The sequence below is a fragment of the Dendronephthya gigantea genome, unplaced genomic scaffold (genome assembly GCF_004324835.1).
Source record: "Dendronephthya gigantea isolate DGI-Jeju-01 unplaced genomic scaffold, DenGig_1.0 000031F, whole genome shotgun sequence".
NCBI lineage: Eukaryota > Metazoa > Cnidaria > Anthozoa > Malacalcyonacea > Nephtheidae > Dendronephthya > Dendronephthya gigantea.
This window is the reverse complement of record NW_021163041.1, coordinates 1,405,535-1,423,062: the sequence shown is the minus strand read 5'-3', so window position 1 is coordinate 1,423,062 and position 17,528 is coordinate 1,405,535. Positions and strand designations below refer to the sequence as shown.

The 17,528-nt window shown below is 36.8% G+C and overlaps 1 protein-coding gene across 1 annotated transcript; it reads right to left on the bottom strand.

Annotated features, from left to right (window-relative positions):
• Positions 1 to 90: 90 nt before the first annotated feature.
• Positions 91 to 16,882, bottom strand: LOC114524461 (histone-lysine N-methyltransferase 2A-like). The gene is made up of 34 exons (XM_028545546.1): positions 16,677 to 16,882; positions 15,896 to 16,586; positions 15,299 to 15,321; positions 14,553 to 14,964; positions 14,213 to 14,423; positions 14,081 to 14,128; positions 13,598 to 13,647; positions 13,289 to 13,491; positions 12,875 to 12,991; positions 12,531 to 12,656; positions 12,252 to 12,347; positions 11,878 to 12,102; positions 11,605 to 11,742; positions 11,205 to 11,264; positions 11,019 to 11,096; positions 10,723 to 10,833; positions 10,370 to 10,470; positions 10,052 to 10,235; positions 9,735 to 9,929; positions 9,319 to 9,404; positions 8,695 to 8,767; positions 8,369 to 8,489; positions 7,892 to 7,970; positions 4,584 to 7,603; positions 4,009 to 4,083; positions 3,826 to 3,860; positions 3,635 to 3,748; positions 3,013 to 3,059; positions 2,629 to 2,742; positions 2,157 to 2,243; positions 1,713 to 1,842; positions 1,522 to 1,617; positions 971 to 1,038; positions 91 to 794 (listed from the first exon to the last, which is right to left on the bottom strand). Exons 1-34 carry the CDS (start codon positions 16,857 to 16,859, stop codon positions 689 to 691), a joined length of 7,503 nt encoding a protein of 2,500 aa, XP_028401347.1. The 5' UTR covers positions 16,860 to 16,882; the 3' UTR covers positions 91 to 688.
• Positions 16,883 to 17,528: the final 646 nt, after the last annotated feature.

Below are 17,528 nucleotides of genomic sequence, written 5' to 3'. Positions count from 1 at the left end.
CTTGATTACAGCTTACTGAACACACTCACAAACACATATACAAACAGACTTGAACATTGAAGAAAGTACATTTAATAAAATTCTGTCATAAATTATTCGCTAGATTATATTCCTAAAAGCAAACGTAAACAAACAATACAATAAATATCGTTCTTATTTTATGTAACCCGTGGTCATATATAAATACGCATTTGTATTTACACATATTTCAAATCTGAATCTTATATTAAAGTAAAATATATTTACAATTACATCGTTCCTATTAAGAACAGTCAAGACGCGCCTGGTCTAAAAATATGGCCCCAGAGCAATATTCACTAACAACAAAACGTTTGTGAACGGATTCAACATGCATCATCGATTACTTGAAACCCATTGTCAATTTTACAACGTATTATTCGTGTTTTAAAGTGTTTTAATCTTAAAAACGTTTGCACTACCGCTGCATGAAGGCATGCAGGCTCTCCCCATGCCACATTAAATACTATACAAGAGATTACGAATATAGATATACGTAGCTATAGTCCACCTTAAAATTTGAAACAGTGTCATTCATGTATCCATTTCTTTACAATTTATATTACATTTTCTTCAAACTTATATGTATAGATGCGATGCAATAAAACACAGAGTGATATATACACACTACCTAATTCATTTTGTGTTTCTAGAACTTACTGCCAACCACTTAATTCATGTATTTTCGACATTTCTTTGAACCGCAGGAACACGGAATTTTTTCATCCTCCAGCGGAAATTTGTAGTCGTATGTAAGCTCCTCCCCTCGTTTTAAACTACAAGAACAAAAATATAATCATTATGAAACAATCCTTACACAGTAGCAATCCTTTCAATATAAAACTACGTGCGTATGAATTGGATAACTTATGTTGTGCAACAAAAGACAGCAGAGGTTCATTGAAAGATTGTGAAAGGTCGCCGGTCAGATTACGGGAATAATGAAACTTACTGTTTCGCAGCAAATATTATAATTTTCTTCTGTCCTTCTACAGTTATGACACGCGAGAAACAGTTTGGCTATAATGGAAGAAAATATTTCCAACACAGGAACATAATTTTTTGCAATAGAACAAAGGTTGTCTTTATGAAGTATAAGAAACTTTAAAAAGTTCGACAACAAGGCGGAGCTGTTAACCAGACACCAAACAACACATGGCAAAAAGCAATTAAGAAGTATATAGGGATAATTGGGATAGTGTGGGTCACTACACAAAAAGTAGTATAATTACCCAAAGAATATATAGTGATTCTTCAAAGAATATGGACCACCAGAAAAACATGCAATGGCTACCTTAAGAGTCACCCAATGTATAGTGGTCACCTCAAAAATAGTGGCCACCTTATATGAACAGTGACCTAAGTTACCTATTAAGGAACAGTGACCACTCGAAAAATAATCGATATCAAGGAATCGTGGTTACTCAAAGCAGTCAATTACAGAAGTAGAAAGTTACAGCTACCTTATAACAAGTATATATAAGATGAATAAAATTGGCATACCTCACAGGAATGATTGATAAAACGTGCTGCATCTCCGCATTCGGTGGCATCAATAACATCAAAACTATCAACGCGAAACATATAGCATCCAATCCCCTAAAATATAACAAACATTTTATCAATAAATGTGGTCGTACAAAAGGCACATACAATATTTTATTACATGGAAAACGTCGCCCTAAAATACGTACCCTACTTTCATAGTATTTTTCTCTCTTATCTGTGAGCACAGATCTAATAACATTTCCTGTGTACTCAATCACCATTTCACCGGCGTCAATATCTCGTAAACAGAACAAGCCTCGTCGATGGATTGACGACCTTCAGGACAAGAGGATGAGTAAGATTAACAAAAAATTACTTGATAAGAAATTGTCGGGTGTTAGAGATATTTTTTACTTCCTTCCGTAAGGTCTGTTTACTCCAAAATGGCTGGCACATACATAATGGTTGATCAATTTCAGACGGTAGCAATTTACAACTCACAGTGGAAGTTGTTCATGCAAAATTAACAATCTTAAAAGGCTAGAATTAGAAACTACACAGAAGCAAAAGATATTTCAAAATATCCACGACACAAAGTAAAATAATCATTCCAGAGCGTATACGGCGCATACAAATGGTTGAGTACTTACTTAAAAACCCCAACTGTTCGTTTGGTATTTGATTGTTTTAAACAACGATATCGCATCGCCATTGGAAGATCATTCGCTGTGGCTCGTCTAAGAATGACAAAATTTAAGTACATTAATGAGATCTTCTCCTTCAGGGGCCGGTTGTTCAAAAGGTGTTTAGCTGAAACGTTGGATAAGCCAAAATTTAAAAATACTCATACATCTTGTGAACTTGCGTCTTAGCCATTTAATATGTACTTCGATTGAAAATTAAATTATTTACATCGAAAGATTTCAGCCCAGATTTTATCCACCGTCTAAGCTATAAACGGCTTCCAAACAACCGGCCCCAGAGAACTCTTCCCTGTCCAGAGGGCAATGGCTCAAGTAAAACTGAAATGTTTCAGTGGAGCAGACTAAGACTGTTTGCAACAAACAACCTTCAAGTACTATAGGATTTAGAAAGATAAAAGGAAAAGCATTGTGCACATACCTTGCAGCAATTTCTTGGGCGACATCAAGGTCATTCAAGTTATCAAGAGGAACTTGTGATATGGTGCGATGATTCGACGCCAAAAAGCTAAACATGTCAATACCTTTCTTGCGACTAAAGAGTTGGAAATGAATAAAATTCATTTTTAACGTTCGCAAGCATATACACATTTCGCGATGAATCTGGTTAATTCAAACTGCATGATCAAGATAATAATTTCCGTCAGGGGGGAGGGGTTTTGAAGTCGTTAGCCTGTCAATAGTTTAGCAAAATTTTGCCACAAATCTTTTACGGATTAATAGAGGGGTTCAAGTCTAAATCGGGCTGTATTAGGAAACATTTTATCCAAGGACCAAGGGAATGAAACAGATTAACTATACTTACCCCTTAAACTCTTCTGCACGCGCACATCCATGTTCGTTTTCTTTTAGCTAAAATTCAGAGTTTATTTGGTGACGTTTTAAAACCAATCATTTAACTTTCTCCTGGAATTCACTATACCGCTGTACAGGGCCTTTCCTAGCGTGCAGCACTTTGTACAGTATTGCATGGTGGAAGGTGTGCATTATTAAAGGCGAATCTATGCAGTATATCAAACAATTACTTGATGGTTTCCGGATGGCCTGATCTAAACACGCGGGAATGTTGCGAGAAAGCGCGCGAAACACCAGCCGAAGGCGAGTGATCAGTTTGTGAGCATTTCCTAACTCGAGCAACCTTCTCAAGTGTTTGGATCAGGCCATCTAAACACGGGAAATCATTAAGTAATTGTTTAATGAAATAACAACAACAAGGTAGTGTTCCAAGTTTGATTTCAAAAAGCGAATTAAATTTCTGTGTTTGCATGGATGGCCTGATCCGGACCAATCAGAACACGCGTTATGTAGGTGTTATTTTATAAAAAAATTCCTTTAAACATGCAGACACTGATTACAGTGGCAAATAAGTAGCTAACAAGCTTTGATAATTTGGTCAATAGATTTAAAGATACCATGGGAAAACCCACCTCAGTGTCTTCATCATCGGATTCTTTCTTATTTTGAGTCTCCTGATATTGAAATGAATATTTTTCACAATATTTTTTGCCTGGTAGTTGTTCAATCAGGTAAATAAGTGGTTCCTGGAAATGAAAAAGGAAATATTTTTCTAAAATTGATGATATCACATGAATAAGTCATTTTGCTAAAACAAACTTACCCTAGTCAATCCCAGCATATCCATTCCGTCAGCACCTGAAATTATAATTAGATCAGTACAATTTTAAGTCAATTTCTAACACCCCTGATTCTTGTTATAACTTCAGCTCGCTTATATCCTAATCGCATTGTTTATGCTTTACATAGGTCACCCAAAATATGATGTAATTTAATTTCTACTTGCCCACAAAAGATGTGTAATTCTTCGAATGATCCATACGCACACTCTGTACTTTCTCAAACACCAGCCGCCATGCTTCTGAATATACAAAAGTAATCGAACTTAAATATATCTTTCAATTTATTATACAGTATCGATTGTATAATAGCCGGATAGCGCAATCCAACGGATAGTGGTTTTTTCAATCGCTTTAAAATCGCCCGTTGTGGTTGGTTAAATCTTAGTATTCCTAAAACGAGGATCCTCTTTAATAATTGTTGGTTCTAAAAATGGATGAAATTTTATCGCTTAGAGAATTTTTAGAACGGTTGAAAAAATCACTTTCCGGTGGATAGCGCTATCCAGCTTTCATACAACTGCCCCCAGGACTCGAAATGATTTACTTGCAGCATTTTCCTGACGATGTTAATGATGATGATGAGGATGGTTTATTTAACACATTTCAATAGCAATTTATATAGCTAAATAACTATTATTTTGCATCGTTTTTTGGCTTGCCTGTGGTTTGTTATTAACCAGAGCTGCTAGCACTTATTCAAACCTAACAATTCATTGTATTATATTCAAATAATGCGTACCTTCACAAGTTCTTGCTTTGACTTCCAGACCTTCCTCGCTTTTGATAATAAACATAACATTTAATTCTTGATTAACCTTCTCTAGACGTTTACTCCGAAAATCAGATTGTTTGACACGAGCAAAATCGGGTAGTAAAATATCATCTTCATCTATTTTAGTTTTCTTTAAAGGCTTTAAACAACTTCCATCGTTCTTTCGCTTGCCGGACACCTGCACATCATCTTTTTTCGTTTTGCAATCAGTATTCTTATCTACACTTTTCCTTTTAGTATATTTTCTCTTGGTGTAAGCTCGTTTTCCACAATTTTTAACAATGTCTTCCTTATTTATCGAACCAGTTTCTTTGTTATTTAATGCATTCTTTCCTTCATCTTTTTCAGCCTGCAATTTCTGATTATATTCCACTCCTTGTCGAGATTCGGACACAACTGGTTTCAGAATCTTAGACTGATTCTCAAGATGTGCCATGATTTTAGCTGGTGAGGACAATGGTGACACGCGATTAGCCTCCTTCTCTAAACTAGCGGTGTCCAAACTGGCTTGTGAAAACTGCTTATTGTGGAATTTATATTGTTGATTTGATGTAACGTTTGTTGGATTGAGTGTTGTAGGGTCAACATTTGGTGTTGATATTCTACCGAAATTTGTAGGTTTACCCAAACTAACTGCCTGTGCGCCTTGTGATTGTCCTTTCCCACCGATTGTATTGTTTAAGCAACTTCTGTCAAGCTTTCTAACTGCATTTCTGCATTTCGTGAGATCTATTTTGTTCGTTGTAACAGAAGTTGACGTTCTTGGTAGGCTGCTTGAATTTACCGGCAGGCTTGTTCCAGCTCCAGTCGATGGCAGGGTTCTTGTTAAAGGTGGCTGCTGGTTCCTCGCTCCAGGTGATTCTTGACATCTATTTTCATTCTTTGTGAGATCAATAACGTTATGCTTGCTTTCCGCTTTGGTCAAGTCAATTACATGAGGAGCGGGTCGCTTTAAAGCTTTTATGCTTTCATACTTATTTTGCTGTACACTACTTGATCTTGTTTCACAAAGTTGTCTAACACACGATTCCGTTTTCGAGTGCGAAGTTAAAAGTTTACCAAGATAATCAGTCGATTTACTACCAAGAAGTTGAATCATATTCGGATTCTCTGAAAGAAGTTTAGTAATTTGCTCTGGTGAACCGACTACAACTGCCATACCATCAGAGTCATTAGATCCCTTTACAGTTGCAACTGAACTTAGAGGTTGAGATGAGGCTTTCGTTGGAGTAATATTTTGCATACTTGATACCGTAGTATTTAAGGAGACGGGTGTGAATGGACTAACGGATTTCGATGTGTGTTGTGAAAGGACTTGCGTAGTTGTTGGTACAGACATGCATACCGATGAAACAAGACTAGATGTTTTATAGAGTAACGAGTTATTCTGTGTAGAAACCGTTTTTAAGCCTCCTTGTGTTGTTTTCGCACGTAAGCGAAGAAAATTTGCAGCAAGCTGAGCCGGGTCTGTGTTCAGTTTTATCATCCTCGGTTTTGAGGTCGTCTGGCTAGTATTGCTGTTTAATTTAACTACTTTTGTGGTTGTAACTGCCAAAGCAGGTGTTGAAGTGGAAGGGGTTTCTTGTAAAGGCTGTTGAGAAACATGTATTGCTTTACTTGTTGCTTGAGTGGGACAAGGAGGTGAAATGATAGTCCTTGTTTTCATTTGAACATCTTTTGAAGCTCCTTGAGAAACAAATTCAGTTGAATGAAAAACAAGAGGAGAACTTGTTGTCGGTTTCATTGTCGTTTGCGGAGGTGCACGAGTAGCAGGAGGTTTCACTGTCGTTTGCTGAGGTGCACGAGTAGCAGGAGGTTCCATTGTCGTTTGCTGAGGTGGACAAGCAGTCTTAAGTGGTTTTATTGTCCTGTGCTGCAGTGGATAAATAGTCTTGGGCAGCTTCATTGTCGTTTGCCGAGGTGCATAAGTAGTCTTAGGCAGTTCTAAACCGGTTATTGGTTTTGGAGCCAGCCGCTTATAATTTGAAACAGATTTGGGAGACTGTTCTATAAAAGTAATCGGAGTATACTGAGAGGTTTTTGGCGCGAGTGGGACAGGAGTAGTACGCATTGTCTTCACTGCGTGCACACGAAGTTGGTTTGTAGACTGAGGATGAGATGTCCTTGGAGTACTACCAGACCTCACTTTAGCCAGACTTGAGCTGATCGGAGACTGATTCGGAGGGAACGCAAATTTAACGCTTTGAGTCTGATTGCTAAGGCTAGTTTTACCTGAATTGAGGTTTGGTTTTGACAGGTCAATCAATAAATCCATAGGGGATATATTACGTACATTAGACGATCGAGGAAATGAACCGCTCAATACGTTAACATGTGGTGTGGATGAACTTCCAGCAGCTTCAACACCAGACGTGTTAGTCTTTTTCGTACTTGGCAGGTTTGGAGTTGTTGTATGCACACCAAAATAGGGACGTGGAATACTAGCTCGAGGAACTGCAGTGTTTGTAACTATCGAAGTTGGAATTTTCACAACAGTCAGCGTGTTACTAGACAGATTAACGTTCCTTGGACTTGAGGTGTGGGCAGGAACAGGTTTTGAAACATTACAATCTGACACTCCCACAGACGTCTCAACACGTGCATTACTTGACACATTAACATGCGATGAACTCGGAGTCCTCGTAGGGGATGGAATAACTGTTCTTTGGACATGTTTCTCTGAACTGAGGTTGCCAACACGAGGACATAAAACACTTGAAGTCCTCCTTTTCAAATCAATCAAATTTTCAACCTCCCGAGCACTTCCATTACCAGGGAGCCCTACCGCTTGGGTTGGTTGTTTCGATACATCTGATTTCAAAATATTGATGTCATTTTCATGACAAGTGACTGTGTGATTTTCAACATCTCTCTCGTTCTGTGTTACCGGTTTGTGCTTTACTTCCTGTCGATCAATCTCTTCAATGTGGCATGTATACATGCATCGTTTGTTGGGATCAACAGTACTCCAATATAACCGAGTTAATCTTAAAAAAGTAAAAATATTTAAATGCAGCTAAAGAATGTTTAATGTTTGATAATGATACTTTAAGTGAATTCACACCATCCTACTACATTTTTATTGCTAAGAGTTCGAGGGTCTTGATTTCGAATGGAAATCAAACATAACTCAAATTCAAGCCAGGAACAGTCGAGTAAAATGTGTGAACTATCGGTCTTCCGACAGAAAGCGAACCTACGGCCAGAGTATGTTCAATGGACTTTGCGTTTCCACCTCTACACAGCCTAACCTAAAACGCTTTATCTTAACTCACCTGTATTGAACTGGGAAAAGAATAGTTGAAGTATCCGAAGCCTTTGTCACTCTTCCCAACTCTTTCACCACCATACAACCTAATACATAAAATACGAATAATTGTAGGTTATATCACATCTACCTAATGATACTCATAATTACTAACTACCACAACCTCAAAAATTGCATCGTCTGACATCATAGCGTTGAAAATCATAGCGGTAAAACGTGTGCATATCGCCCAGTTTTTTTATACCCCCAGCGGGTCACAACATTAGGCGTGGGTATCAAAGGCGTCTATCACGGCCTCGTACCAAGGCCAAGAAAAGCGTGAGTGCGCGAGGGTGCTTGGGAAGGACGCGAACAGTCCAAGCAACCCGACGCGCTTCCCTTGGCCGCTGATCTCTATATATTAGCTGAATGAAACCTTTATAACCTTTGTTTAGTATATCCAATTTCCATACTACAGTACAACATTAAGTACAGTAGCCATCACCTGATAAGACGGTCAAAGTTTCCTGAGAAACGCCTTTCGATCCTTTCTTTGAAACTTTGATTTTGCCCATATCAACACAAACACGCCGTTCAACTGCAAATTCTCCTTCACCCACAGTAATCTAGGAATTGCAGATCAATTCAACACCGTGATAATTAAGATCGTTTTCCTAGTACTTGACAACATTCGCGTTCGTGTTGTACATAAGATCAGGTCGCAGCAAAACAATTTAGTGTTTTACTGTGCCCTGGTAACTGATAAGATATGCAACATCCGTCACTTGGCTGAAGCTAAGTCATTTTTGAACATAGATCAATGAATAGTACCTCGTCCTTCGCTCTAAAGGCATGAGCATTACAGAATACTCTCTTATCTGGTAGAAAGGCTGCTTTTGCTTTTCTATACAAACAAACAAAATTAATTTATTATTGTGACATGGGACTTTTTAAAGAGCTTAACCAGATATTTTAATAGAGCGTTCGTATGGTTGCCAAATGCACTTTTTTTATTTCATTGAGCCTCCTACAAAGCAGGTTGAGGACACCGCGGTACTCAGCTAAGTAAACGTAGTGTGTTTCTCGAAGGAAGCTGAGGCTCTATCCAGTTCTGCGAGGGATATCCAAGTGCTCGTAGGCCTGTTTCAGACGTCGAACTTTTCATGTGCCGAATCTAATGTTAATGAGCCAAAATTCTTTGTTTAAGTTCATTTGCATGTGATTCGGCACATGAAAAGTTCCATGTACGTCTAAAACGGACCGTAGATACATGCATGAGCACTAACGTTCTACTATAATAGCTAAATCAGGTATATTGGATAGTGTAAATCAACAATTATAAACAAACTAACGTTAATAATCTCAATAGCGTATATTAATTTTAATATCAGATTACTCATTAGAAAGCCCTTAAAAAATCTAAAATCCAAAATTGACACAAATATAAGTTGTTACCTCCCACACATAAAATGATAGTTTCCTCTGCAATAAGGCTCACAACAGCCAACAGTCGCACCCACTTCTGCACAAAATTCACAACGCTAAATATCAAATTAATTATTTTCATTACATTCGACTCATTGGAAAATGTGAATTCCCTGATTAACCCCCCCCCCCTGGTGTGCACGGCCAACACACATGCACCACCACTCAAAACCACCCGTCCACCACCCGAATATAGCTCACTAATTTATTTCTAAATGGAAAGTAACTGAAAAACACGTTTGAGTATAAATTGATTGGCTTAATAGCAAAAATGTCTCCAGTGTTTACTTTAAAAAACGCTTACAAGCTTATACGGAATTTCATTAAAACGGGCTTCTAAGCTGGTATGATGCAGACAGAGTTTTAATTTTTTATTCGTTACTTACCAACTGACGGCCTCTTGTTAATGCAACATGAGCATTCTGTAACCTGCCTTCGTCATCCTCATATACTTCCGCTGACCACAATACACAATTTACATGAGCCCACTCATCAACATTGAAGTAAATAAGTCTGCCTGCCTCTTGAGCACACTGATCTCCAACGTCAGCGCAGAACACGCACTTTCGTTTATCTTCCGGCTGAAAGAACACAAGAGCGAAGGAATGATATCACTAACGTATACACTTCCTTGTTTGCTTTCGTCAAAGATGCATCAACTGACGCTTTCGTTCCATGCTTTAAAAATATAATGAAAAATTACTTTCACGATAATGGTCTTGTTTATATCTTCACACGATTCACTGGGATTCAATGATTTTTCACTTTTTTCCGTATTATTTTCCACACAGACATCGACTGTAACCTGTTTTTCTGTTGGTCCACGATTGTTCTTTGAATAACAATGATCTTCCATAACCTGAGTAAGTTCCCCTAATTTCTTTTCACTGAAAGAGTTTACAGCAAGCACGGTGATCACCAATGGCGAAAGGATTCAATTTTTAATTAGATAGTTAAATGTAGAAACTGTTCACTATAGAATGCTTTTTATTTAAAGGCAGCCGATCCGTACAGTACTTACCATGTTATTGAAATTTCCATTGGCTCTATAGCAATTTCCTTTTTATTTTCTTTTACCGGCGGCCAGGTAAGATCTTGCCATGGGAAAATAGATTTCATTTCCTGAGAAAAGAAGGTTTCTAAAGATGTTAAAACTACAGGCATATATTTCACAGAAATTAGTAATTAATCACACGAGTCAATGTTTGTGGTGTGAATAACAATTATGAAATGCCCAGCTGGGATACAAGGAACTAAGAAGAAATGGCATAGTTGAATTCAGAGAATTAAGTGCAGTGTAGAAAGCCAATGAATATTCGGTTGACAATCGTTTCAGCTGGAAATCAAACCTTGAACACAAATCCTTATGCATACCTTTTGAAACAAATTTAACAAACTGGACATGCTACCACCAGCAGCTCCGTCTTCAGGGAGAACAGCTTTAGCTTTGTATAGTATAACCATCAGGTCTTTAGCGTAATCATTCTAAGAGGGTTAGACAGCTGTTTTAGGAAACATATAATATGGTGCTCCCTCGATACTTCCAATACATTAGTTTAATTGAGTCCAATATGACAAGGGAGGGAGTCAAAGTGGAGTTATGTGAGGCTGGGAACAGAAATTCTGAAAAATCGAAGACACGGATGAAGGGATAAAACCATAGTACGTACAAGGTTGTTGTATTTGTTTTTATTCACTTTATCCTGGACGGCTGCAAAATTTTTGGGATGACCATTTTCTGGAATAGCCTAGAAAAATCAAGGATACAATCGTAATCAATTGATTTAAAAAATGGCGGCATGTGAAACTTCCTGAAAATCAACTTTTCTTTTAAACAATGCACATCATATTTATACCTGTTCAAAGTAATTCTGAAGTACTTTATAATGAGTTGAAGTAATCAATGTATCCACAATCTGTTAAAGATGATCAAATAAGTAAATTAGCTTACAAGTAGGTACACCACGTAAGTATTCAATACTGCAAAACTTTCGGTCCATGTATTGCACTGATGAAGGCCCGCGAGTTAACGGACCGAAAGCCTTGCAGTATTGAATACTTGTGGTGTACCTACACAAGCTAATTTACTTAATATTAACATATATCATATATCCAGGTGTCCTGTAACTAGTGAAGATTTTTTTTCTACAGGCGCAAACCCAAGAGTTTCCAATTTACAGTCCCTCCCTAAAAGTTTAGCATCATCAATCATAATTTCTTACAACGATTTCCATAAGAATATAACATTAAACATACGTAAACATATCCAGCTTGAATTTCCTGTCGTACAGAATCTAACCACTCGGGATTTTCTTCATCGTGACACGACTTACAAATATATTGCACGTCATCTGGCATCACAGCTAAACACTGGTACTCGTCCTCTGTTATTTTCTAGGGGAATGAATTAACGTTACATTATCGCTATATAATCCAGTTTTCGGGATGACGTATAAACCTGATTAAATGTAGTTAAGTATAATAGACTATATTCAAGCGTGTGTACATATATGTAGCTATATACCGTACCTGACACGCAGAGTGAACCCAATGCTCGCATTTTAAACATTGCATCATTTTAGATTCAAAATCCTCATCAGAATAACATTTCTCGCATAAAGGACAGTAATTGCCTTGATCCCAGTTTTCCCCACAGGTTGCGCACATCGTAAACGCGTGCGTCCACTGTGCATCAGAGGCATCGCCAGCGGTATTACGGCCACATTTTGTGCACTTAACACAACGAGCGCAAAACTAAAAAATAGTAGTATTAAATTATTTATGTATACTCGCATATGACAGTAGAAAAAGAGCAGAATGTTTTTGAAAAAATTTGAAATATCGATCTGCCAAAGAAAGGCATGTTTGAATTATATACGCAACGTTTCATGTCTCAAACTTACCCAAACCTCTTCGTCGTCGCCTTGTGGTTGTGTTGGATAATTCTGCCCTAGACACTCAGCATGATAACATTTCTGACATTTATCACACATCAAAAGCTACGAAAAGAAATTATAATTATTTTGATCGTCTTCCAAATGTAGCTACTTGTAGTTCCCCGTAATAATACCCGTAACTCACTTGTTTTCCAATCAAACTTCGTAACATTTCCACAGCCATAATCGTAGGCTAATCGTCAAAATACTCAAATAAGAATACTCTTCTTTTCCACTCAAACTAACCTTGTTTTGATGCCCACAAACACAACAAGTTCGACAACGATTACAAGTCCACCACTCTGTATCCACAGGATCTTCGTCCAAACAGAACAAATGAAAAGGCTCAGCACAAACTCGACAGTACAACATCTGGTCGAACAAAGAAAATGAGTCGAACATAGTGAGATTTACAGGATAGTAAGCCTTTTCCGCGTGGTCTCATGTGGCTGCTTCTGTGCCCGAGTATGCTAAAATTTCACCTGTGAAAGAGTTCCAATGCCCAATATCTTAAACAACACTTATTTCCTGATTCCCCTCCCTCATTAGACAGAATGGAATAGAGCTTTTCAGAAATATGTATATTTTACCTTTGTTTTCCCAGCACTGCCACATAAAAAACATAACTCTTCACGAGGTAGGGCAATTTCACTTGAAACACAAATATGAAATCCTGTTTCCCAGCAATCATCCTCTGTGTATGAATCCTTGAAATGAAATGAAATGAAATTCTGGAGCATGAGATTTAAGACTGACTGATTGATATTTGATGAGTAGGGCAAGTATACAGTATCTGTATAAGTTAAATACTTTTAATACATTAACTGAATCTTAATCTGTGAACAATAGGAACAAAATGGACGTTAGTTATGGAATGATGCAAATCGACTGTGGTAACTTTAACTGACACAATGCACTGGAATTTTACAAGTACCAGTGCAATCCTTTTGACCATCACAGACTATATATAAATATTTATATGGCAAAATCTTTATCAGACTCACAGTCCAAGAAAGTTTTATTTCATTCTTTATTTCTTTGCTCTTCTTGCCATAATGGATTAGTGGACCTGGTAAAGGTTTTGGTTGACGGATTGCAACATCTTTTCTCGTACTTCTTGTTTGCTTTGTTTCACGGTTTACAGTTTTCCCATCACGATTCACATTCCCACTTGGTTTTTTAAATGTTACTGATGCTCGGTTGAACACTGCAAAAGCAAATTTAAAGTTGTATGCATCAAAGGTTAGTTGAGAACATTTCATAGTTTATAGTATACTCATATAATGTAGATCATTACACTTCATGACCAGTACCTTTCTTGGGTTTGGCACTTGGAAGTACAAAACTTTGGCACTTCCTTTCTCTAAATGAAGAAATGTTAATCAGACCTTCAGGAAAAAAATACAACACCTCCAGCCAAAGGAAACATACGTTAATAATTTTACGGAAGGATTGAATTATTAGAACAAAACCTATTAGAATGAATTTCTATTTGCTTTGTCTACAATTTAAAACATCCTAAAATATTGTTAGTACTAATGTCAATGTTCTTAGGATTTTTTTTACTCTTCAAAAGTACATTACAGTATCAGATTATTTGTTATAATACATGTAGTAGTAGTGTATTGGACTACCATAAAAATATGAAAATAACTCTAATTTATCTCAATCAAGGGCAATTAAGTTAATCTTATTATAAAATGCAACTGATCTCCGCAGAACTGTAGGTATGTTACACTACACTTGTATAAGTAATAACCAAAATATTATTGTACTGTGAGAAAAATTGCACTTACACACAACACTGCTTTAATAGATATGTTCCACCAAACTTTGGTTTGTCTCTACAAGATAAAAAATGTTAATCAACTAAGTTGTTGGAATAACTGAAAAAGATAAAAGCAATGTGTACAAACAATGTAGTATACCTGCAATAGATGCATTTTCCGCAATCATTCTCAACTGAACATCCTTCACAATTTCCACAGCGTACTCGTCTTCTATTCCGATGTTTACCATCCCGTCTTGGTTTCACTTTAATAACCTTGATTATCTTCTTTATTTTGCCACTTTTCAATTTTTTTCTTGTGATTTGTTTGATTACTTTAGTAACTGCTTTTTCACTGATTCTTTCACAGTCTAACAAGTACAGTGATATAAATAATAGAATGCAGTACAGTATAAAGTAAATTCCTCAATTTTTTTGGCAGCATGTTTTAAATTGCACTAAAACTTTCATGTTAAATGTCAATCTCTTGTAGTACTAACCTTCTATTGCACTTTTATTCTCTCCTATATCATCTTTTTTCTCACTATGCTCTGAAAACTCCTCTTTTTTATTTCTCTGCAACACTTTTTTTGTTTGTGTAATCTCCTTCTGTGGAACTTTCCTTTGCCGCTTACTTTGAAGTCTCTTAGATTTAAAAATGGCAGGTTTTTTTGGAACAATAAAATCATCATCATCGTCATTCATCCCAAAGCTTTGTTCAAGCTGAGAGAGGCTGGATTTTTCCTTCAACAAGGATTTCAAGGATCCTTCATCAAAAAGAGTTGCTTTAACTGCCAATTGAGAGATTTCGGTATTGTCACTCTTTGAGTCAAGATTCTTTGGAAATCTTGCTTTATGAAAAGGTTCTTCCCCTTGGCCTTGTGTGGGCAATTTCAATCTCACTTTAGACTTCTACAAAAGGATTTAACAAGGTTACAATGTAAACTATGCTGGTTGTATACTCAATAAAATCACACATCATTGGATATTAATAAATTGTTTAAATAAAATTATACATTGATCTGAATAACTGAGTGGTTCTAATGGCTAGAGATGGTTTGAAAATTACACAGGTGAATAAGTATTTATTGGATATAAAAGCACAATGTTACCCAATTAATATGTATGTGGTTCATTTTGACATGCTAGATCTATGAATATTCTGGACAGATATTTTAGATCTGACTTACAGATAGACATGCATGTTATGTATAATTTGGATGAAGAATTTGTACAGTTTCCTTACCTCTATTGACCTGTCACTGATCACTGAAATGTAATAGGGAAATATACGTAAGTAAACAATTGACATGTGGATTATGGTCCAATCACTTTCCCAAATAGTCAAAATTAGTTATCAAGTTAAAGAGCTTTTAATAAAAGTAATGGTAAAGGGAGTCTGGAGAGGAGGGCTAGTTAAACAAATATAGTTTCCAAAAATTTTCAGTCATGATGTTCCCTAACAGTAATTTCAGTAATTCAACACAAAATATTAGACATTTATGTAAGGAAGTTTGGTATACTTGGGAATTTTGAGTAATATGCGAGGCTCTGATAATAGATGCAAGCAAATGTACCATCACACTTTTACTCCTAACAATATTGCTTTTTCTCACCCTATATAGCCTGCAGCTAGCCTTCATCTCACTGCCCTAAGAACCATGTCTCTAGCATAAGGTATAACCTGTAGGTTGCTAGACTAAGCTTGATCTATCACATTTAAAAATCTTTGCAATATCTATTGTGATATATATTGGTGGGGTTACATCTGTAAAATGTTGTTGTTATGGGAATTTGCTATGGTGCCTCTTGGTTATGTTAAAACTACTTAGGGCTAACCAACCTGGTCCTATTAATTGCCTTTCACCCTCATCCCCCTTGAATGCTTTCAATGGTGGCATTTTGGCATTTTCCAATTTTCTTTTTCCATGACCACCAGTAAAATCATCATAATCAAGCACTTTCTTCTTGACAGTACGACCAAACCTTGATACAGGACTACTGGTATGTTCCTTAATCTCTTTTTTCTGCAATTGATGTCTCTTTTCATCCCTGGCCTTTTCCAGGAGCTGTTTGGCAATAGCTAAAGGCTTGAATGGTTTTCTTGGTCTCCCACTTTTTGCGTTTACAGCAGAATGACCAATTATATGTTTTGGAACTGAATGCATGGGTTTAACCTTGGAAGTTGAAATATCAGTAGCCCCAATTTGATCATGTTTTCTTTCATAGGACTGGCGTTTCTTGTATGTTTTGGAATAAATATTGTCATATATCTGTGTTTTTTTACGGCCAGGTTTAGTCTTTGAAAAAGTTTGGGCTTTTTTAGAAATAGAACTTTCAGTAGCCTCATCTGAGGATTCATCAGATGTCGGCGGGCTAAACCATTTAAATGATACCGGTCGTGTTGATGTTGACGAAGAACAAGAATTTCCAGATTTGTTTGCATCATTTCGTCCATTATTTTGTGGTAACACAAGTGTATATGCTTTAAATCCTAGCTCCTCTGATGAAAATCCAAGAAATGGCTTATTATCCTGAAACAAATTATACAATTGATAGGCATATATTAGTGAAAAATATAGACTTCGTACAAGAAAGAATTTGGTGAAATGATAAACACGAACCTCTTCATCAGAATCTCCAAATATTTTGTTGAATTCCTCACGAGATATTTCTTGCTTTGTATCCACATGGAAAGACTCGGAATTACCCCCATTTTTTTTCTTAATTTTAAGAACTAATCTTTTCTTGGGGCTTTGAGATGACAAATTATTGTCACCGACCCCAGGAAACTTCAGACGCGCCATCTTGGTTTCTCTCCCGCCTTCTACTGCGCATGAGTTAGTAAACTAAATTTCACACGTGGACTGAAATGGCAGATGGGAAAATACCACAGAATAAACTCGTGAAATATTCTTTGTTTCTTGTAAAACAGCTTCTGAGGATAAATGTTCCTTATGATTTATTTTAAAAATGATCGAAACAAATTGCAACAGTCCTGGGGAAGACATGTTTTTTCCCTTGTGTGAATTATCAACCAATCAGATTGTAGTATTATCGTCCTGGGTCCCTAGGAAAATAAAACCAACATGGCCGCGTCGCGTTATTAGCTAGGAGTGCATGTCATTTAGTGATCGTGTTTGCGTTGCATTTTAGAACTTTATTGTGCATTGAACATTGGATATCATTAAATGCTTAATGATACCAGTTATTTCCTCAAAACTATATTAAAAAGGTTTCATCCCAGAATATACGCTAGGCAAGAAGTCAAGAACAATCTTTCTAAATTTGATTGGACGGCTGGGTAGATGGGTGCACTGTTTTGTTTTAATACGTCTAAGACCAAGTGAATTGTCAGACTATACGCGCACTCGAGTGTCGTTTTCAAGCGTTTTCAATCCTTTTGTCTCGTTAATCGTTTTGACACTCTGTTCACATGATCCAAGGGGATCCAATATGCTCAATATATTCACTAG

What these genes read in the sequence shown, in the direction of transcription:
- LOC114524461 (XM_028545546.1), bottom strand. Translation starts at nt 16,859, where the DNA reads ATGGCGCGTCTGAAGTTTCCTGGGGTCGGTGACAATAATTTGTCATCT. An exon ending in GGAAAATGCATCTATTGCAG is followed by an intron (nt 14,129 to 14,212) that starts GTATACTACATT and finishes TTTATCTTGTAG; the next exon opens with AGACAAACCAAAGTTTGGTG. An exon ending in CGTGCAGAAGAGTTTAAGGG is followed by an intron (nt 2,743 to 3,012) that starts GTAAGTATAGTT and finishes CCAACTCTTTAG; the next exon opens with TCGCAAGAAAGGTATTGACA.